Source organism: Odocoileus virginianus, chromosome 4 (assembly GCF_023699985.2).
Source record: "Odocoileus virginianus isolate 20LAN1187 ecotype Illinois chromosome 4, Ovbor_1.2, whole genome shotgun sequence".
NCBI lineage: Eukaryota > Metazoa > Chordata > Mammalia > Artiodactyla > Cervidae > Odocoileus > Odocoileus virginianus.
The window spans coordinates 38,278,160-38,302,704 of NC_069677.1; the positions used below are offsets into that span (position 1 = coordinate 38,278,160).

Sequence of the window (24,545 nt, forward strand, 5' to 3'; positions counted from 1 at the left end):
CTCCCAGTATATTTAAAATGAAAAATTATAGAAAGAATTACTAAAGAAACAATACTTTAAAGAGCCAAACAAGATAATAACCATAAATTATTGTGATTATCAGTTTAAAGATAAGCAAGTGGGTTAACTCTATTCACTGGAAATTAACCTTTGCTGAAAAATTTCAAAAAGCTTTTAAATTTTCAGGGATCTGGGAATCAGAAGACATCAACTTGACTAGTGTATCTAATGGCAGATAAAATTTTATTGCTTCTCATTCTTGGTGCAGGTAGTATATTACCACTAGTTACCTGCTTCATGCTCTTAGACATTTATTTTTTGGCCTGCAAATGTGCTGTTACATGCAGAAGCTTCAGGGGCTATATTTAAGGTGAATAGGCTAGAGGAAGGAAAAACTGTAAGGTGGATGTATTCATAAGGTTTCACACAGAGTCAGAAATTCCCCCTATAAATGGAGGCCAATAAACATGATGAATCGAATAAAAATACTTGATGAATCCCTGGGTCCATGGATGGTAGCACCAAATCAGGACCCCTCGATGTCCAGGGTGGAGGGAAATTGCTTAAGGCTATTGGTTACGGCTAGAGCAGTAATGCTTTATAAACATAATAGCTTTATAAACATAATAATCTACTATATTACATATCATAGAATCTCAGAATAACACACATCTCATTCAGACAATCCTGGTCAAATTCTGTCCTCTAAAAACAGATATTAAATCAGTATTCCAGTTGTTTAAAAAATTTTTATAAAGAAGTACTCCTATATGTTCTGGTAGAAAAGCTGATTTATTATTTGAAGAAAATAATCAGAACTTAGTTACTATATAGCAACATAAGCTCTCAATGAGTCAAAGAATTAAATATGATAGGAAAAAAAATCAGTAAACAGCTTAAAAAAGCAGAAAAACACTGCTATTTCCCAAATGAAAAACTAAATTAGACCAGTTCATCCTATACAGGAAAAAATCTTCAAAGACTAGAATTTTAAGCAAAATAATACTTGTTTTTTCCCTCATATTAAATAACATGGTCATTGTAAAAAATGCAGACAAGTGTAAATAAGAATCCTAAAATCACTCATAACTACCACCACCATTTATTTATATTTAGGTATATATTTAGGTGTATTTCCTTTTAGTCAAATCCTTCTTGGCATTGAGTATTTTCATTTCAAAAAAAATCTTCCTAATTATATAAGCCAAAAAGACTTCATTTTCTTAATTATTTGACACCTAGTGATAAGCAATTTTCATATATTTATTAATCATTTGTTTTTAATTTCCTCTTTTGAATTTAATTGGATTATTTTTATAATGCTTTATTTTTAGCTATGAAAGCCCCAATCATTCAGAAAAGTAAAATAACATTATTTGTATTTTATTTTTTTTTTAATTTGTATTTTCTTATTGATTTTCAAAAAGGATTTTAAAACTTGTTAATGCATCAAGAACTTATTTTGGTCCATGGTACAAACTGATTTTTCCTAAAAATGGCAAATCAATTGTTTATAATCATTTACTATATAAAATGCAAATGTTTAATATAAGTTTCATTTAAGTAAAAAAAAGTTTACTGAAAGTATTATGTTTATTAAATGACAAATCACTGTAAAAATATTAAAGTCCTTATGGCAGCCAAATTTTAAGCATATCTATTTGCAGACTCTTGTTTAGTTGCTAAGTTGTGTCTGACTATTTTTACAAGCCCAGGGACTATATAGCCTGCCAGGCTGTCCATGGGATTTTCCAGGCAGGGATTTCCTGGAGTGAGTTGCTGTTTTCTTCTCCTGGGGATCTTCCCGACCCAGGGATAGAACCTGCGTCTCCTGCATTGGCACCAGGGAAGCCCATTTGCAGATTAAGACATATTAAAGCCTTTCGTCACAACAGAGTAAATCTAATTAAACACATATACTGCTTGAAGCCTGAGTCAATTTTAGGATATGACCAAAAAAGTAGGCCCATATACTTCTTAATTCACCTATGTTAATTTTGCTATTTAGTTTTAATAAAGCTACAGATTACAGTCCAAACTGCTCAACAGCTACCTCTTACTGAGGTCAGTCTTGCTAGTAACAATACTTACCAACAGCAAGGAGAAGAATGCTGGCTACAAAACAGCCTGCACCCACACTGAGGTAATAAACACCTACTCTCATTTCTGCTGGCCAAAGAGGGAAGAGGGTGGCTGCTATCACTGCAATCACTGGAACAAGAAATGAAAAGTTACACATAGAAACCTTAGGTTAAAATTTTAAATGGCTCAGTTGCCAAGACAGTGAATATGCATACCCCTAGGGGAAGAATAAAACATAAACTTACTGAAACATATAAAATGCTCACTTATCAATCACTGCATAGTTCAACCTAACATTTTAACTACTATTCTCATATTAGGTCAAGATTTCTCTAGTATAAATTATATATAATTAGAAAAGTGCTGTCTAAAAACGCGAAATTGTTAGCTCCTTAAATGATCAACTGCTGCTGTTTTCAACTTCATTTTTAACTATAAGATATCCGTCTACCAAAAAGGGATGCTTAAAGAAACAACCAACCAACGAAACTAACCAAAAATGATTACAAAGATCTTTCCCTGGAGATTGGTTCTGGGGTGAAACACTGACATCTACTGAATGAAAAGCTCACCAGATGATTCTGATACAGATAATGTTTGGTGATAGGGAAACCGTATACAAGCATCTCCAGTTTTTTTCCCCTAAGTACAATAGGACCACATGGAATAACCAAAAGAATGACTGGAATTTAGGTGTTTAGAGCAAGAGAAACCAGGATTCAAATTCTAGCTATTTCATTTACAAGCTAAGGGTTGGATTTATTATTTTGAATGGGATCCTATGATAACATATTGATCACATTTGTTCAACTGCTATTTTTTTCTACTTGTTAAATCATTCTCTACCCCTACCCCCAACCAAATTCACAGGAATAACACACACCTATGGTAATAAATAAAACAATACAGTAAAAAACAATTAAAAATAAACCAAAAAGTATAATGTGAAGTCTTTACCCAATTCTTGGTCCACTCCCCAGAGGTTAACTACTATTGTTTCTTATTTGTATGCCCAGAAACTGCCTGTATACAATTAAAACTAGTCACACAGATTTCCCCACCCCTCCAAAAACGAGTTTACAATAGTCTCTTTCAGAATTTTCATTTAATATATTCTAGATATCTTTCTGCAAGTACACCCTATCTAATTCTTTCAAAGCTGCATGATATTCTGGCATGTATTTGTACTATAATTTATTCACCATCCTCCTATTGAGGGACTTGATTGTTTCTAGCCTTATCCTATTATTGACAAGAGTGCAACAATTACCAATGCCCATGTGTGCAATTGATTAAGGTACAGGATAAATTCCTTGAAGTTTAACTATTAGGTCACACAGTAAGGCATTTAAAACTTGAAAGATACTTGCTAATTATCCTTCTAACTACAGTCTGAAGGATTTGGATTAGAATTAAATGTCAATGCATATTTCTGAACAGACACTTTATGCAACTGTATTACTATGAACAGCCATGGGATAAATTCCTAGAAACAGAACACTTGGGTCAGTGTGTATACATTTAAAATTTGAAAGATATAATCAAACTTCCCTCCATAAAAAATAAAAACAGTGAACATACCAACAGCTACTGGAGCATAGTAGTGGTTTTTCTTAAGTGTTGGACCTTCATTAATAATAGGTACTATTCCACTTTATAGTCCTCTTGATAACTGCTATTGTTTTCATTTGTATTTAACATGAGGGTGATAAAGTATTACTCACAATTATTGGTCACTGTATTTCTTTATCTGTGAGCTACCTTAACCATTTTTCTAGCAGGCTGTTAATTTCTTAAAGATCTTTGCTTTAAAGTAATGCAAATATTTTCCTCAGTTTATCATTTATATTCTGGCTTTATTTAAAATGTACTTTTAAAAAATAGCTATTTTATGTTAAACATTTTCTGACTTCTGTATTGTTTACTTTCCTTTCTAAATTTTAGAGAGTGTACTTACCAAGAATTAATCCCATGACAAATGTTTTAAAGTGAACTGGGTCATAGATCCACACAAATACCTAGAAGAATCAAGAAACTCCAGTGCTTAAAGTTCTAAGATCACATCAGATCAACAATTAGTTCCCACCTATTAACACATAAGAACTACTTAAAAATTAAACAAATTTCAAAGACTTTTTCTTTGGTAGCAGTGGTTTCCTGGGTATATATTCAGTTAGAAAATTATTTTTAAAACTATAAATCAAATGCAGTTAAGTACACTTCCATGTACTTGCATGTTTTTAACAATTTACTCCTGGGTGCAGACCATTACTTAACCATTACTTATTCAACTTAAAGACAAGCAATTGTACAGCCTTCTGTCCCTATGGTAATGATGTATATAGGCATGAGCAGAGTAGACTCAATCAAAGAGCACAGTTAAGACAGATTGCAGTCAGGCCCTATGACAGATCCATCAGCTCTCAATCCCACCCTGTTCTCTCCAACTGATGAGACACAAAGGACCATTATTAAAGATTATGCTCAGTGAACATAAAAGATTCTATGACTCTCTGCAATATTATTGCCAGCTCCCCACAGAGGATCTGCAGCCCCAAAGCTGGGAACCACTGCTTTAAAGCTTACTTTATACAACAGAAATTTCATTTAGAATAGTTAAATTCTGTTCATCAACCATAAAACTCTTAGTTTTATTCTCTTGGTTTTTATAAATAACAGCACTCTTCCATTTCCTGGTTCTATTTTGACCAAAGCTCTTTGCTACTGTCTTTTTGATCTAGTTCCAACAATCCTCTTTTTTAACTCTGCATGTTTATTCCGGAAATCAGATCTACAGATATCACTTCTGCCACTTAGCACTCTAAAGAAACAAATTTTAAAAGACATTTCCCATCTTTAAAAGTGTGATTCCTTCAGCTCCATTCTTTCTCAAGACTGCTTTGGCTATTCAGGGTCTTTTGTGTTTCCCTGTGAATTGTGAAATTTTTTCTTCTAGTTCTGTGAAAAATGCCATGTTAATTTGATAGGGATAGCATTGAATCTGTAGACTGCATCTGGTAGTAGAGTCACACAATATTGATTCTTCCTACCCAGGTACATGGAATATCTCTTCATATATTTATGTCATCTTTGATTTCTTTCAACAGTGTCTTATAATTTTCTGTATATATTTCTTTTGTTTCCCTTAGGTAGGTTTATTCCTGGATATTTTATTCCTTTTGTTGCAATGGTGAATGGGATTGATTCCTTAATTTCTCTTTCTGATTTTTCATTGTTAGCATATAGGAATGCAAGTGATTTTTGTGTATTGTTTTTGTATCCTGCAACTTTGCTAAATTCACTGATTAGCTCTAGTAATTTTCGAATAGCCAAAGCAGTCTTGAGAAAGAAGAATGGAGCTGGAAGAATCCACTTTCCTGACTTCAGACTATACTACAAAGCTATAGTCATCAAGACAGTATGGCACTGGCACAAAAACAGAAATATAGATGAATGGAACAAGACAGAAAGCCCAGAAATAAACCCATGTACCTGTGGGTACCTTATTTTGACAAAGGAGGCAAGGATACACAATGGGGCAAAGACAGCCTCTTCAATAAGTGGTGCTGGGAAAACTGGACAGCTACATGTAAAAGAATGAAATTAGAACACTTCCTAACACCATACACAAAGATAAACTCAAAATGGATTAAAGACCTAAGTGTAAGACCAGAAACATAAAACTCTTAAGAGGAAAACACAGGCAGAACACTCGATGACACAAATCAAAGCAAGATCCTCTATGACCCACCTCCTAGAATAATGGAAATAAAAACAAAAGTAAACAAGTAGGACCTGATTAAACTTAAAAGCTTTCGCAAAGCAAAGGAAACTATAAGCAAGGTGAAAAGACAACCCTCAGAATGGGAGAAAATAACAGCAAATGAAACAACTGACAAAGGATTAATCTCCAAAACATACAAGCAGCTTATACAACTCAATATCAGAAAAACAAACAACCCAATCAAAAAGTGGGAAGAAGAGCTAGACATTTCTCCAAAGAAGACAAACAGATGGCTAACACATGCTCAATATTGCTCATTATTAGAGAAATGCAAATCAAAACTACAGTGAGGTATCACTTCACACCAGTCAGAATGGCCATAATCAAAAAGTCTACAAAAAACATGCTGGAGAGGGTGTGATGAAAAGGGAACCCTTGTGCACTATTGGTGGGAATGTAAATTGGTACAGACACTATGGAAGACAGTATAGAGATTCCTTAAAAAACTAGGAATAAAACCACCATATGACCCAGCAATCCCATTCCTAGCCATATACCCTGAGGAAACCAAAACTGATAAAGACATATGTACCCCTATATTTGTTGCCGCACTATTTACAATAGCTACAACATGGAAGCAACCTAGATGTCCATCGATAGATGAGTGTATAAAGAAGTTGTGGTGCATACACACAATGGAGTATTACTCAGCCATAAAAAGGAATGCATTTGAGTCTATTCTAATAAAGTGGATGAACCTAGAGCCTATTATACAGAGTGAAGTCAGTCAGAAAGAGAAAGATAAATATTGTATACTAATGCATATATACGGAATCTAGAAAGATGGTACCGAAGAATTTATTTGCAGGGCAGCAATGGAGAAACAGAACTAGAGAACAGACTTACCGACATGAGGAGAGGGGAAAAGAAGGTGAGACGTATGGGGAGAGTAACATGGAAACTTACATCACCATATGTAAAATAGATAGCTAACGGGAATTTGCTGTTATGTCTCGGGAAGCTCAAAGAGGGGCTCTGCATCAACCTAGAGGAGTGGGATGGGGAGGGAGATGGGAGGGAAGTTCAAAAGGGAGGGGATATATGTATACCTGTGGCTGATTCATGTTGGTTTTGACAGAAAACAACAAAATTCTGTAAAGCAATTATCCTTCAACTAAAAAATAGATAAAATTTTTTAAAAAGTTTGAAAGCATACTTCTTTGTACAGAATAAAACCTTAGCCTTTTTGGGCATGCAAGCACCCAAGCTTTTGCTCAGGCTGCTTCCTTTGTTTAATAGGCTTCTAACTCCTTTGCAGTGTACCTGGCAATCTGCCAGTCATCCTTCACGGCTCAGCCCTAAGTGGTGTCCAGGATCTCCAGACCATCCTTAAACCTCTTTTGATTAGATTAACCATCCCTGATTGGTATTCTCCCATCATAATACTATCCATGTCATAATACAGTACAGGCATACTTCAGATATTGCAAGATTAGCTCCAATAATACCGCAATAATACAATTTTTTATTTTTTGGTTTTCCCAGTGTATATGAAAGGTACATTTACATTATACTATAGTCAATATTAAGTGTACAATAGTACCATGTCTTAGAAAGCAATGTACATACCCTAAGTAAAAAATACTTTATTGCTAAAAAACGCTAACCTTCATCAGAGCCTTCAGAGAGTCATATTTTTTTTTGCTGGAAGAGGATTTGAAATATTGTGAGAAACACCAAAATGTGACCCATACAAAGTGAGCAAATGTTGTTACGAAGATGAGTCAATAGACTGCATCGATAGACTGCAATGTAGGGCTGCTGTAAATCTTCAACTTGTGAAACAAACAAACAAACAAACACCAAAACAAAACCCCCTCCCAAAACACTTTATCTCTGAAGCACAACAAAATGAAGTATGTCTGGTTTGTATGCTTGCTAGACTAAAAGAAAAGAGTTTTCAAGAAGAGAATTTTGTTTTTATCATGCTATTCCCAGCACCTGTTAAAATGACTTGGCATAGCGTTAACCTGATGTTTAGCTGAAGGCATTTGAGCTTTCACATTAAGAAAGACCTGTGGTCTTCTATTACATTGGTTTTTAAACAGGGCTTCACATCAGAATCACCCAGGGAAATGTAATACAAAACACACACACATACACACTCTAGATTCCATCCTAGAGATCCTCATGCAAACTGGAATGAGCCTAATGTACATGTTTTCTGAAAAGTCTTACCAGAATTTCAAGCTCACAGCTATAAGAACCACTACTTTTAAAATTTATACTACCTTTGTATTAAGCATAGCAAGAAATTCACAACTCAATGGCTAGTATATAACTAAATGTTTTTGTAATGGTTAAATGACTAAATTAAGTAGTCTTCATGGAAGACTACCACCACACAAACATTCTATTAAATACATTGTAATGATTTTGAGTAAAGCATCAGGTAATGTTGAAAATTTTAGACACTTATAGTAATGTGTCTAATTGTGAGAGGTAGAAACCAGTATGTGTTCCTCATTAACCATTCTGCTTCTTTTCCTTTTGATTGTAACGGAAACCCTATATTTTAATGGGCAAAGGATCACCCAGTATAAAAATCATGTTTCTAAGGCTTTACTGCAGGAAGGTATGAGCATGAGTAGGTTCTGACCAACGGAATCCATGCAGAAATGAAAGTGCCAGTTTTCTGGATAGTATCCTTAAAAAAGAAGCATGTCTCTCACTTTCCTTCCCTCCTTTGGATGCATATATAAGGCTGGCAGTCATTTTGGACCATGAGATAATCTTTACTAACTGCCTCACATAGGCAGAAAACTTCAGATCCACCATGGAGCTGCTGTATCTGCTTACAAGCAGGTTTCATTAATGACAGAGAAGTAAGTATCCATCTTAAGTCACTGTTATTTCATGTTTTCTACCTATCATAGACAACTGAATATACTTCTGACTGATTTAATAAATTTTTTATAAATTTAAATTCAGAGAAATTCATTTTTAAAAAGGATAGATTTTATATTTACATGGTTAAATTTATCTGAATTACTTCTTTTCTTAGTGAAGGCATCAAAGATAATTCTAAAAACTCCTATGGAAAATTGGATTTCTACTTATAAAGTAGATACTCTCACCTCATTTCCATCCAGAAAAACTTGATCATCATGGGGCTCAAGCTTGAATTTTTTCTTGGTTTCCTTCTTTTTGGGAGTTCCAGGAGTTTCCTCCTATTAAAAAACAAGTTGAATAGAAGAAAAAGTGTTTACAAACAAGCAAAAAGGAATATGACATTCATATACTCCAAGTTTTACTATATGAGACACAGAAATAAAAATTCTCAATCACGGTATTTATAAAAACTCTAATATGGTTTAAGTGGCTGCTGCATGAGATTTTAAAGGTCTTGATATGCCAGTAGTGATAATGTGCATGTAATAACTTTTTTATTTTTACTAAATTCTAGTTGAAATCACCTTTTTGGATTCTTCCTTTTCACCATCTTTTTTTTTTTCTTTTTCCTTTTTTGTCTTCTCATCCTTTAGATTTTCTTTCTTGCTCTTTTTATCTTCTTCTTTTCCACTTTCAGCTTTTCCTTTCTCTTTTTCTTTTTTTATGTCTTTCTCATACTTCATTTTCATTACTTTTAGTGCCCGATGAAAAAACTGCTTCTTTAAAAGCCTTTAAAAAAAAGGTATGACATTATATTCCCTATTCATTATGTAGATGTAGACAGAAAAGCAAAAATATCAAAACCTGAATAAAGTGAACAAAGAAAGACATACATTGGCAATTCACAAGAAAAATTACAACTTGGAAGTTACAACATGGAAAAACAGTCTATTCGAAAACTTATGCAGTCAACTTGATTATATGAAATCTAATTTTCAACTATATAATTTAATGAGATTCCTTAAGTTTTTCTTTAGGTTCATAAGGAGTAATCAAAATTAAAGTTAAGTCTCAAATTCAAGAGTGGACATAAGTGGAATATAAATATATGGGGAAAATAAATAAAACAGTTAAATGTTAACAGATTAAAGATGTGCCCATGATCTGTTAAGTCAAATTGTGTTTTCAGATGTCTTTCTTGATGTTATTTTCTTCTCTCCACGTACCTAACTATTCAGCCTACCACTATAATGAAGTATCTTCAATTAAATAATGAATAATTAAATATGCTGAGATTTCTGAAAACAATTCTTCATAGTATCACGATAAAAACTGTACAAAATATTTGGTAAGACAGCACTGTGTGTTTCTCTCAACAAATTCTGTTATCCTATCCACAGCATTTTTTTCTTCTAATACAATTCATGTTATATTTGTTATAAACTTAAGAGTGAGAGGCTTGCTTTGTTCTGTTTTGTTGTTGTTCTTTTGTTGTTGCTGTTGTTCATTTTCTTATCTGATGAGTTTAGAAGCTCAGCTGAGGCCAAATTAAGTCAACCTTGGTTGACTCAATCTTTTCTAATCCTACTCAAGCAACTGGTTACACTTATTTTTATCATCTAAAAGAAAACCTTTTCAAATCTTATGTTCCAGTTTCAGAGTTCTTCATTTGTTCCTTCATTACTGTCTTGGTAAAGGATAACTATCAAAACACAACCTAGAAGCTAGGTCTCACTGCCATCAGCTGGGCCTGTTAATGGTAACTATCCACCTTTCTACCTCTACTGGTGCCCGCTCCAACACATCATATCACTTGCTAACTAGACGCTTCCTTCCTGGCCAAATATCACTTATTTCTGATCCTTATGTTGTGCCTACCTGTGTTTTGACCTGCTTGGCTGGGTTTCTTTCTGCTGCCCAATTAAGACCATCCCATGAACACTGTCAAAAAGCTCATTTCTAGGTCTCCTCATTTGTACTTCTTCTTGTTAAGAGCTATATAGCATATAATTGTGCAACTGTCTGAAATGTCCCCAAAGAATCTAGCATTAATATCTACTACACATACATATATGAATATCTGTTTATATATACACATATATGTAAACAAGTAAAAATCTGAAATGAGACCCTTAATATTTAACTACTTATGAGTAGAAAGTGAGATTTAAGAGTAGTGGTGAGTATCTGAATGAGGGGGGGAAACTTTAATTTTCATTCTACTTCAGACTTTCTTACAAAAATTTATAATGAAAATATTCTAATTTCTTTATTTTTCACTTATATAATTTCCAGATTTTCTATCAGCTTCATTCATTACAATTTAGTATGAAATGAAAATATATCTTACTCACTGTATGTTAATTGAAGAGCAGCATTTCATACTACAGTTCATATTATAGCTCTCCATATATTAAGAGTACATGTGTATACATATAGATACTTGAATATATAGTCTCAAATGGTAATGTAATTATTCCTTAGGCAACATCATTAGTAATTTGGATTTTCTTCTGCATCATTTTCAGTTTTCTCAAATTTCTTTGCTTTCTCAAAGTTTTCTTTGCTTTAGTGAAAAAAATTTTCTTAATCAATAAATAAATAATTTTAAAAATAAACCACAGAACTTTAGCAGAAAAAACAATTCTTCCCTCGACAAGCAGTTACAGAAGAGGACAGAATCAGCAGGAGCATCTACTTCTGTTACTGCTCCTGCACAGCTGCTCCGCCCCATGAAGAAAAGTAAGATTATTAACCAATCAAATTGGTAATGAGAAATTCACATTCAGGTAGATGGGTTCAAATATCGCCTCTACCACTTAATCAGCTATGCAGTACTGGGTTAAGTTACTTAATTTTAGTATATTTCTAGAATGGGGTATCTATTTCATAGGGGTTTCTAGAACTAAATGAGACGCATACAGATTTTTACCATGGTGCCTGGAATGCATGTTCTCAATGTTAGCCATCACTAGTGCTGTAGTGAAATCATTAATTTCATTTAATAGAGAAAACACATTTGGTTTATAAATCATTACATTATACCCTCATTCCATTCATTAATAAGTAGAATCATTGACTTAGTCCTTGATAGAGAATGTCTACTTCAAATCACCATATGCCTCAAAAAATGAGATGACACTTACCATTGTAATACAATCAGTGCCTCAATTTATTTAGCTTTAAACACACCGTACAGAACAAATCATGTACATAAACTGACATTTTTCACAGACTACTCATACTTTCCTAACTCAGGATGTTCTATGCCCTCTGCCAGGATCAAATGTCCACTACCCTATTGTTTGCTGGGTAATCATCTATTTTATGTTTCAAAATTTTATTAAAACATTTTCTCTGTGAGGCTATTAAAGTTTCCTCCTTTCTTTCTTACAGAACACACTGTATTGTAATTAGTCACAAATCTTCTCTAACAGACTACAATATGTGCTTTGGAGGCAAGAACCAAGTCACAGTTATCTTTGTATTCCTGAGGCCTGGCCTATAATAGATACCTGATAAGTATTTATAGAATAAATAAATGGATTAAAAGCAGCCTGCAAAATGTCACTAAATTGCTTATTACTTTTCTTCACCTCTTAATTTTTTTCCAGGTTTAATAAATGTTTACTAAATGCCAGACATGTGTTTAGGACTTTAACTTATCTAACAAGGGTGAGGTTTTATTAAATGCCCACATTGAGCTAACTGCTGTGGAGTTACAGTCAAGTATAAAACAGTCCTCCAACTGCCTTCAGATTTAGTAGGCAAGAAATAAAAAAAAAACCCGCACATGTAACAAATCTATTTAAACAGTTAAGGACCAAACTGCATGATACTACCTTTAAAAATTCTGTAGAATATTAGATTAATGTAAGCTAGAGGACCTGGGGAATACTAAATGGTAGAGATGGAATGTGGGGGACTTATCGGCAGGCAGGATAGAACCATGTGGGGAAAGTGGTAGTTATTACCAAAAAAAGACCAGAAAAGAGAATGAGCGTGGTAATGAATGAGAGTGAAAAGGACATTAGTGGACTGGGGGGTTGGAGATGCACGGTCACAGGAAGGTGAGGATGGCACTAGATAAAAGATGTAAGAGTCTGTACTTGCACCAGGCCATGAAGAGGCATGGACCACACTAGAGAAGACCGTTCTGTGCATCACACTGCAGTCTCCTGTTCCCTTGTTTCCTCAGCCCCTCAAGCACACCTCAGGATGAGGCGGGACCAGCGCCTCTCTGCGCTCTTGCCGGTAGTCCAGTCAGGAGCCCGCGGGGGCTGGCCATCCGGAGGTCTCTACGGTTATTATTGGAAGCGGCTTTGAAAAATTTATGCTTCTCTATCTTAGTGCGAAAAGGACACAGAAAGCTTGATACGAATGGGAATAACATATACGACAAAATGTGAGTGTATTGCTAGAACCATCTCCGTACTCAAGTTTTTTTTTGCTTTTCATATAACAAAGTATCAAGTCTCCCAAAAGGCCAAGAGAAACGTATTAATACTGGCTGCTTATCTCAGAGAGTTGGGCTCAGATTTTATATTAAATTTTAGCGTTATGTGCTGCCAAAGCAAGCACTAATATTCAAATAATACTGACAGGTTAATCCTTCATCTTAATTTTTGCTTCATTAAATGGATCATTATTTTGGAGGAGATAGTATAGGGCAGTGGTTAAGAACATGGACTATACTACAAAGCCAAATGGCTGGATTTAGACTTTTGGCTTGCCACTTACTAGCTTTGTGACTTTGGTAAGTGATTTAACTTCTCTGTTTGTGCATTTACAGCATCTTCTAGTTTTTATACTATGTATAAAAAATAAGTCTGTTTTGAGGCAGGTGGGGAAATTTGCACTTTGGAGTTCTAATACACAGATGGCTACAAAGGAAAATAGTGACTGCATGCTGTTAGCTAATCCCTGTCCCAACAATGAAACTTTATTTCTGAAAGGTCCATTAATGACTCCAGTTTTTGGGCAGCTAAGAATTTTTTTTGGCTGTGTAGCACAGCTTGTGGGATCTCAGTTCCCAATCAGGGATCGAACCCCAGGCCCATGGCAGTGAAAGTAAGAGTCTTAACCATGGAACCACCAGGGAATTCCTGGCAGGTAAGAATTTTTTTTTTTTTTTTTCGGCAGGTAAGAATTTTAAGAAACATTTAACAATTCTTCAACTTTACAGCTTTAGAAGACAGACTGAAATTTTTTTTCTCACTGTTTTTTAAGAGGGTTCTCATGCGGCTGCTGCTTCCCAGGTGGCTCAATGGTAAAGAACCTGCCTGCCAATGCAGGATACTCAAGTTTGATCCCTTGGTCAGGAAGGTTCCCTGGAGAAGGAAATAGCAACTCACTTCACTATTCTTCCCTGGAAAATTCCACGAACAGAAGGAACCTGACAGGCTACAGTCCTTGGGGTCACAAAGACTAAGACACAACTCAGTGACTGAGGACTTAAAATGTGGCTGCCACTTTAAATGCCATTAATCAATATATTAGTAAGTGCTGTGTGTATCTCCCCACTAAATATATAAGATAATCTAAAATGTCAAATTCCCACCAATTATAAAATTCACTGTCACAGAAACAATCTGATTTACCAACATCTTAATAAATATGTTTAAGTAGTAAATAAACCAAGGGGAAAAAGTGTGTGGGGGGGGGACAAAACCAGCATACTTCTTTCCAAGAGAAAAGTGATTTTTTTTGGGGGGGGGGCCCATATCATATGGCATGAGGGGTCTTAGATTCCTCACCAGGGACCGAACCTGTGGCTCCTGCAGTGGAAACACAGAGTCCTAACCACTGGACTCCCAGAAAACGGATTTTTTTTTACACCATTCACCATGAAAAGTTTTTCCCAAAGAAGAAGTACCTATAAAAAACATGGCATGTTACTAAATTGTCTATACTTCATCTCGGAATCAAGAAAAGATAGATGTCACAGCTGCTTTGATTTCATAAGGAATACAATAGCAATCACAAACAAAATAGAAGAGTGTACCTAGCTAATGGCTCAGTGGGTAGACACACAAACAACAGGGACAACAGGTCAATTAGGAATCCCTGACAAAGTTTTGGAAAAGACTCCCCACCTGTTTTCTCTAGAAAAGAAAGAACTTTTATGTTCCCAATAGGCACTGGTGTATGATTTGTGTATGATTTTTTTATTGCTGATCCCTCAGTTCAGTCAGCCTGCAAGTGTACAAATTTAACAGAACACAAATAAAAACTATAAAAATATAATGGTTTAATTCCAAATAAACACAGTTCCTGAAGTACTGAAGATATCCAAGTTACACTTAAAAGTCATGCTTGAGCTCTGTTGTAACAGAACTAAATGATGAAAACAGAGAAGGAGCTTTAGGACCATGGAGACCATTTTTAAATTACTATTCACATTATCCTTCACTAAGAAAGAAACAGTACCTGTTGCAGTAGTCAACCACAGACTCCCTTGTTGTAAATAAAGCTTCCTCTCCTTTCTTGGCCTTTGCCCACTTTGAATCCAAGAGGCAATCCACTGCTTTTGAAGCTAAAGAAGAGATTAATTGTTTTAAATTTAGTATACAGCAGAACTTCAGTCTATCTAAATAATATTCTATAAGGCAAATTTCAACATTCTGGCATTCGAAAATAAAACCAAGTTCAACAGAAAATTTAAGTCTGACACAATCATGACAAATAGCTCAATTTGTGAAACATACTGATAAGCAGCTTTTTAAAGTAATGCTGTGAAATAAATGATAAATCAAAAATATTAACTCAAGCAATAATAAATTAACGAGAAAATGTTCTTTAAAAAGTTCAAAATAATGTAAATATCACTTTTATCAAACAATCAAAATATAGGACAAACCAAAAATCATCCTCTACCACAGTGAAAGAAATTCTGTCTCTAAGCTTTACCCACCAAGGAATAAGTTCTGTGAACAATCTACTGTCACTAGAAAAAGCTAAATAGATGAGATCTGAAAAGAACAGCACGTCTATTTTTCAAACCTTTAACGACTAGCAAAATCATTAATCATAGCACTAAAGAAAACATAAAGGAATCTCTTCTTGATAATGGCAATTCAATCTTAATTGATCAGACAGGCAAACTCAACAACTATTGACTTATAAGTTATGGGGCAATATTACAGATGATATTAGCTTATAATGAAGTTGTTCAGATTATATGAAGAACAAAAGCAGCTCCCAACTTGGTTCCAACAGACTGGTTTCACACTGAATTCTATGCTGGAGTTTTTTTAAAAAGTTATCATTAAGTACATGTACTATCTGATTAAAAATTAATACTGAAAATAAAACTTCTTCTATTTAAAAATATCTCAAATGTCATTAAAAAGTACTTTTACCATTGACATTTTTAATCATGAAAGGAAAGAACAGGATAAGCACATGCCATATGCCCCTCACCTAGCTTCATCAATCATTCTTGCAAAGCACTTTTAAAACATCTGCCTATTCCCAAATTAGATATCTTTATAAAATATGTACACTAACATAATTTAAAATATGAAATCCTACCAATAAAATAATCAACCCGGTGACCCATCATATTGGTGGACTTTGTTGGACAGTTGAATCGAAGAAACTTGGCTACAGCCTTCTCTTCTTTAGATGGTTCACCAACTTCCTGCAAAGTAACAATATTAAATTTAATGTAATCATTTACTTGAGACATTCATACACTGAAGAATAAATTAAAGATCTTTTCTGAAAATCTTTTAAAGTGTACTACAGGCCTTTCTTTCAAGCTTTTTCTAGATCAGACCTGGTAATCTATACAAAAGACAGAATGGAGATTTTAAAAATTACACATCTTTCAAATACAAGTTGACAGGGCCCAAAGTTGCCTGTCTCTTGGCCTCAGCTACAAGGCATTTATTTTGAGTTGTTTTTCCAGCATGGTAACCACTTTGTACCAGTTCATCTTTACCCTTGCCTGGTCTCTTTTTACAAGCTACAAGACAATAATTCAAAACATTAAGAGGTTGTCAATAGTGAGTGCCCAAATGTCAAAGTAAGTAGAAACAGGTGCCAAAAATAAATGTTAAATAACAGCCAAAGTTACGTACCCTAAACAAAAGACTAGAGATTGCAGGAGGAGTTCTCAAATTAACCAAAGATGGCTGTCCCACTGTGGTCCCAGATACAAGACACTACTTGAGATGCTGAAGATTTGTATTCCCTTTCCCTTTAGGGTTACAAATTCTAGATACTGTCGGGGAATCCTTTCTCACCTTGCCTTTCTTCTTCCTTTCTGAACAGAGGTAAAGCAAAAATAAAAATGCAATAGACAAGTAAATTATAATCTCATTTAAAACTAACTGGGCTTCCCTGGTGGCTCAGCTGGTAAAGAATCCACCTGCAATGTAAAAGACCTAGGTTAGATCCCTGGGTTGGGAAGATCCCCTGGAGAAGACAATGGCTAGCCACATCAGTATTCTGACCTGGAGAATTCCACGGACTGTATAGTCCAGGAGTCGCAAAGAGTCGGACATGGCTGAGTGACTTTCACTTTAAGAACTAATTAACAGAAGTGAACAAAGAGTTTTGAAAGGGCTGCTTTAATCCTTCCTTGTTTTCTAAAATTTTCCCATTCCTTCTTCCGAATTTTCTACCACTTCATTGTTTATCATTTCCCATCTTGTTTTTATTTCCTTACCTCCTGAACTACTTTCGAGTAGTTAAAAGCAGTGTACTTATTCTCCCCACTCATATACTGAAGAAAATGAGAACTTACATTTGTATATATATCTCATTTTTTTTACCTTTAGAAGTTGTCTTACTGCTGTAAGTTACTAGTATCAAAATAAAAGCATTGTCTTCACACTTTTAAGCACAATACATACAGAACTCAAGCAATATTTCTAGCAATGTGTAATTTAAATGTGAATGATTTCATGAAGGTCTATTTCTTGAAATGAATAAAGTGCCAAATAATAGTGAAGAATGAACTGCCAAGAATCTAGACTGCTGAGAACAAATAATGCTGAAGACATTTATCTTTTAGGCAAGACATTCTAATAATACAAAACAGGAAAAATAAACTATGTAAATCATCTGTATTTACGTCAGTTTTTCCACAAATTTCAAATAAGTCTGAATTCAGTTATGTTTGTGGAAAATAAGGGACAACTAACAAAGTCTCAGCTTTAACTTTACCCTGAAGAAGAGTAATTTGTGAGATGAAGTGAAAATCTGTACCCTGCTGTTGGGTCACCAGGCAGCTACTTCTCGGATTTCTTCCTTTGCATTTCCCAACTTCTCTGCTTCAAACAGTGCATGATTTTTATACTCTCATACTACCTCATTTGTGGGTTACTATCTGTGACAATAATAATTAAAAGCCCACACACTGTAAATCAACTATACTCCAATATAAAATAAAAATTAAAAAAAAAAGAAAAACTAAAAACCCCAAACATTCAATCCAAATGAAGACTATAATAAAAACCAAATAAGAATAAAAGACCTTTAGTTTTATATGTAAAAACAAGTATCGCAGAAAAACAGAATCTTAAAAAACTGTAAATTCAAACTTTAACACTACCAAGTTTACTACCATCTACAGTGTTCATAATTATTTAATCTGGGGTCCAGTCCACTCCAGTATCCTGGCCTGGAAAATTTCATGGACTATACAGCTCATGGGGTCGCAAAGAGCTGGACAAGACTGAGCAACTTTCACTTTCACAAAATAGTTCTCACAAGCTAAAAAGTATTCTATATTTTGGTTTTTGAAATCACACTAAAATACATTAGTATATGTAAAATGATAGTATTTAATTATGCCTGAGTAACACACTGAATTTCTAGAAGCCTCATCTATTAGTAAACAATATCCTGTATGTTCATTTACAGCCAAAAAAGTCACACTATATAAATAGTTGGAAATAATAAGATAGTATAATTGGCTTTATAGAGACCAATTCTACTTTATAATCATACCCATATATGTTTAATTTTTCCCTCAGTTAATACATCTGTTGTCAATCTAAAGATTTATCCAGTTGACTGATAAGTTGTTACTTATAAGGATATGCTTGATTAAAAATGATATGTGGGGGAGAAGTCGTGATAAACGTAAATTGTTCAAACATACACTTACTGAGTTGTTTACCCTAAAATACCACTGGGTGCTACAGTTAATACTAAAAATTTGCTAAGGCACAATACCTACATTATGTTATAACTATCCAAAACAACAACTGTTATTTTTCAAAATGAGTGGCAGAAAAAATATTTTAGGAGTACAAAATGGGAGCTATAAAAGATGTCCTGGAAGAGGGACCTAGATTCTGAAAGATGAACAAATTTAGGATAAGCTGAATTAATAGTATAAAAAAACTGTGGCTGAAAATGAGCATAAAATTTGGTTTCAGGGATGGGGAATACATGTAACTCCATGGCTGATTCATGTCAATGTATGACAAAACCCACTGCAATGTTGTGAAGTAATTAGCCTCCAACAAATAAAAATAAATGAAAAAAAATTTTTGGTTTCATTGGAGACAAGTTAGAAAGCATTGTGAGGCTAAGTTGATGTTAAGTACAATAGGGCTAAATTACTATTTATTCAAAGCATTCTGAGACATTTCAAATTTACCCTGTAAGTCACAGAAAGTTTTTGACTAGGAGGACATAATGAGAAAAAAAATGACTGAGATTCTATTTTGGAGCCTACATGTAGAATGAACTGGAGAATAAATGCATAAGGCAGGGAAACTAGTTAGTATTCAAGTAAGATGTGATATGATACTCTGGACTAAGAAGGATTTTGATATTTGAAACATTTCAAATGTAGAACAGACAGGAAGGACTCAAAGATAAAGGATGAATGAAATTACTTAGTAAAAGATGTCAAATTTCTAGTCTGATCAACTAAAAGGACAGTTTTTCAACAACAGAATTTCAGGATGAAGGTTATTCTGGGGAGGAAACAATCACATCAACCTTAGGCATGACAAGTCTACACTCATACTAACACTCAAACCATTAACTAAACATGGTACCAATCTACTGACTGCTGATACAGGCATCACATGTAAAATATGTTATAAGGATACAAAAGAAACTGAAAAGTTCACTCTATTATTATACAGTAGGGAATCTGATTCTACATGAATCCACAACAGTTTAAAAACCTCATTTTAACAATTAACTTCAAGTTCACCAGGCTCTTTTCCACAACTGCAAAAACATCCTCAAGCATTCTATCTTCCTTTTCTTCCCATCCTTGGTAAAGGCACTACTAAGCATGAATAGGATTGGGGCAGGAGAAGGGGACGACAGAGGATGAGATGGCTGGATAGCATCACCCACTCGATGGACATGAGTTTGGGTAAACTCCAGGAGTCGGTGATGGACAGAGAGGCCTACTGCGCTGAGATTCATGGGGTCGCAAAGAGTCGGACACGACTGAGCGACTGAACTGAACTGAAGCATGAATAAACAGAAAAGGCCCAGAAAACATGGACTTGGATAATCTCTCTCAACTAGCCACAGAGTTTCTTATTCACTGATACTTGCTTAAAGTATCAGTAACTTCCCTAAAACATCTGACTAGCATTCTTAACAAGATATTTGTACAACAGAACTGATATCTTCCTTGTTCCTCCAAGTTCAAATCCTTAAAAAACTATTATCTCCTGTGAAATATGACATGTTCATTATACCACATATAACTTATACATATTGTAGGCTGCCTCTGAGATTTTAGGATTTGTGCCATCTGCTGGGGCTTTGAAGCCAGAAAGATTGTTACTGAAGCACACCAGGATTACCTGACTTGGGAAGCTAGTAACACAGAAAAGTCCCCCATGGAATCATTCTCACTGCTCCCCTGCTGCAGGCTGAAACAGTCTTAGCCTCTTCCTGTCTACATATACATTAGACTATAGTAACTCCCCTTTGTTCCCTTTGGATGGGAATAAGTCTTCAGAATATTTTCCTAACTTTTCTAGAAATCTAATGACAAAATTGAAGGCTGTTTGGGAACAGCATCACCCACTAAAAAAGAGAAACCAGTTTATTAACCCTCAAATGAAGAGAACTCTGTAGCTCAATGAATGAGCCCAAGTATCTTAGAATGAGCAAGCAAAGAACCAATACATTTTGAGGGTGGACTGCCAACCCAAACACCAAGATGCCAGTGGTTGCAACTCACAGTCCAAAATTACAAAAATGGAAAGTTAGGGCAGAACTTTCTTTTTAAATTATTTAACAAATACTATTTTTATTTCAGAATATATCAACATTAAAAAATATAACAATGAAACTGGGGTTACCATTTCTAGCTATATATTATTTTAGCTGGTACTTAAGGTAAACTTTTTGAGAAAAAAAAAATTAGATCAAGAGTCAGTAAGCCATGGGCTTCAATCTTACAGAATTTTTGACTTAGAATTTCTGCCCCCTCATTCTCCTACCCTCAAAATGATGAAAAATTTTTAAAATCGATTTATTCAACAGAAATAATCTTAGGTAAAAAATAAGCTTGTTGAATAAATTGAGCAAAAGAAATAGATTAGGGCACCAACTGTCAATTTGTATTTTTATACAAGCAGTATTGTCTCAGATGATAAAGAATTGGCCTGCTATGTGGGAGACCAGGGTTCCATCCCTGGATCAGCAAGATCCCTTGGAGAAGGGAATGGCTACCCACTCCAGTATTTCTGTCTGGAGAATCCCATGGACAGAGGAACCTGGTGGGCTACAGCCCATGGGGTCACAGTCAGACACGACTAAGCGACGAACACTTTCACAAGCAGTGTAAAGTATTTGTGAAAATGCAAATAGGTTTCAACTTAAAATCTGAAAGCTGGAGATCTTGAATAAATCATTTGCTTAGAGTTACACAGTAGCTTAAAGGATGAGGGATAATGGTAGTATAGTAGTGGCTACTGAGGTTTCCAAAAAACCCAGTTTGAAATTCCTTTTCAACTCTAAAATTTGATGGTACCAGGATTTTAAACTAACCTTTCTAGTAAACAGCACTTTGTTAATCTATAAGCACTTATTGTATGTTCTTGAACTTACATGATTGCATATCTTAGAAAATTAACAATTTGTTTTCAAATATTTTATTAATTTGAATTGAGATTACTCTCTCGGGAATCTCAAACAAGAAAACTTCCCAATGTAATGTCAATGAACACATAGCTCACTTTTGGTTTTCAGTGGCCAGTAAAGTGAGTCCAAGAAGGAAATGTGACAAAATAGTCCTCTTGCTTCTAACTTTGATAGAATACCAGAAATCTAAAATTAGGCTATCCCAGAAAAAGCATACAAATTAACTACTTTTTAAAACCCTTAACTTACATGTAGCAATCCTTTCCCCCAACATACAAATTACAATTTAAGGTCACTAATTCTGTTATAGGTAAAAATCTTTTGTAAACATGAAACATCAAGTAACAAACAACAGGAAATGGAGTTGATATTACAGAACTTTTTGTCCAAAAGTCTTAGGATTTGGAGGATTTGAGAAGTGTCATTTATTTTCACTTAGCAGTATAACAACTTGATTTTTAACAATCAGATCCTTACATACTTAGCTAATCCACAATTAAACAATAGTAAGTAAAAATTTTTTATAGCACTCACAACTCAAAGGTTTATTTACTGAATACCTAACTGTTAATCTTTCTTCAGCAGTGCCTAGCAAAAACCAAAAAAAAATTATCCTAAACCCTTCATCCTCCGGGAGGTGGAAAAAGGAGTTATGTGCCAAATACTATTTTCATAGCTTTTATAACCTTTAATAACAAGTCATCCACTCACCTATTTTTTTCAACCACAACCCAAAGAGGATCACTTTTCAAGGTAAATATTCCTTCCTATGGATTTGGAAAGTTACACAGCTAATAATTACTGACACTGGGGTACAAACTGGCACAGTATGGCTCAAGTTTTAGCTTCCAGTCACTACCACTGCTATACCAGTTTTTAATCTATCTTTTTGCTTAATATGAGATCACAATTGAAATAGAGCAGCTATTTAAAGTAAATTAGGATCACCTTTGTGACCACAGTAAAGAACAGTTGAAATTAAAAAAAAAAAAAAATGTTTATTTAGGGCCATAAAATGTACCATATGTGTAAATATAAGAAATTCAGTAAGTACTAATTTGACAACTTCAATACAAATTCTAATGAAAATATTATGTATCCAGAACTGACCAATAACATTAAATTTTGAAAGACTAGGAATAGTATAATTATAAACTTCTTTCACAATAAACTTAAGCTTTGGTTTTATGGCCCGTCTGAACTTGGGGGAGGGGGCAGGATTTTTCTCTTTCTGGTCCCGTTCTGTACTCTATTTGAAACTACTCTCTTATTTCTGCCCAATTACAAAATTCCAGTTTTACGGATCACTGGCATCTTTTTTCCCCTAGTACTTCAGACTTTTAAGGATAATTTTAACTTGCATACCTAAATCACCCGTGGTGTAAGTTAAGTGATAAACTTTTTTTTAATGGGGAAATAAAACATCAGACGGAAAGTCATTCTAAGCAATGAAATAGTAAGGAACAGAAAGAAACTGAGTGTAACAATTTGTGATTAGCATATTAACAATTTACAACATGCCCAATTTATGATGAGATATGAAGGTTTCTAGGCACATAAACTAACAAAGAGAGACACATCGTGAGTCGAAGATGTTCCACATGTTTAATCCTCTCAGCAGAGAGCATGAACAACAGGGGAAAATTGTAGGGAAGAAATACACAGATGACAGGCCTGTGGAATGAGGGAGGGATGCTATGTAGGTTATGAGGATGACACGCTGCCATGTCAAAGGTTCCTGGGCGCGACCCGCTCGTTGCCGTACCCAGAGTTTTGTTTATTTACATTGTGTCGCTGAAAGCCACAAAGCTTCAGCTGGACGCTTACGTTAATAAAAAGAGGAAAGAAGGGTACAAGCAAACGAACACCTGGATACGCAGTTCGCCGCCTGGGCCTCGGGGCAGCTGACCAAACCCCGCTCACTCCCACCTCCTACGGTCCTTCTATCCGCGCACAAAGAACGGGCAGCTTTAGATCACTCCTCCGCCTTCTTCTACCCTAGTTACCGTGGCCTCAATTTCGGGACAGCTAAGGCGAAAGGATGGGGTGGAGAAGGGAGGGGAGGAGCTCGGGAGGGTCGATGTCTGCGCTCGGAGGGCGCTGACCTCCCAGCACAGGCCCAGGCCGGCGCCTCCACCGGAACCTTGAACTGACGGCCGCGCCTCCACGGCCGATTCCGAGCGCAGCGCCTTCTGCCTTCCGCCGCAGCCCGAGCACCTCCGCCTGTCTCCGCCGTCTCCAACGCCGCCCTTCCTCAGGCCCCTCACAACGACGCAGCCCACAACCTGCGGCCTCGCGGTGGAACCCCACCCCACCTCGTCCTCGATTTCGCTCGCCCTTCCCGGGAGCTTTCCCAGCATCTTCCACTTCCGAGCGCCCTAAAGCTCCCGACCCCAGGGTTTGGCTTTGCTACCTGAATCCGCTTCTTGTGTCGCCTGCGTTCCGCCATGTTGGCCGCTCCGCCCGGTTCCCTCTGACGTGGAGCGAGGCGGGGGCGGTGGAAACCTCGCGAGAGCGCGCCCCGGGATCCGTTATGTAACCTGGCGGCTGGCGCCAGGGAAGGAGGGAAGCTGGCAAGTGATCGGTATCTGCCACTCCGACCCTGGATATGCTTTTTCTCCCCTCTATCCTCGGCTCCTTTTTTTTTTTTTTTTTGCGGGAACTGGAAATCGCTGGGACCAGAAGGAAGTTAATAAGTGGATCAAAGAGCTGGAGGACTGGAAAGAGTCCTCTTGACTAGACATCTGACTCACTTGGCAAGCTG

General features: G+C 35.6%; 1 protein-coding gene across 1 annotated transcript in view; it reads right to left on the minus strand.

The window, feature by feature from the left end:
- Window positions 1-24,299, minus strand: part of SEC62 (SEC62 homolog, preprotein translocation factor) — a 28,023-nt gene extending 3,724 nt beyond the window's left edge. The window contains exons 1-7 of the mRNA XM_020882111.2: window positions 24,195-24,299; window positions 16,232-16,340; window positions 15,128-15,233; window positions 9,283-9,487; window positions 8,944-9,036; window positions 4,040-4,100; window positions 2,092-2,211 (exon numbers count right to left, since the gene is read on the minus strand). Of these exons, the coding sequence (XP_020737770.1) occupies window positions 2,092-2,211; window positions 4,040-4,100; window positions 8,944-9,036; window positions 9,283-9,487; window positions 15,128-15,233; window positions 16,232-16,340; window positions 24,195-24,230 (730 nt within the window). The 5' untranslated portion in view covers window positions 24,231-24,299. The remainder of the gene's footprint in view (window positions 1-2,091; window positions 2,212-4,039; window positions 4,101-8,943; window positions 9,037-9,282; window positions 9,488-15,127; window positions 15,234-16,231; window positions 16,341-24,194) is intronic.
- Window positions 24,300-24,545: the final 246 nt, after the last annotated feature.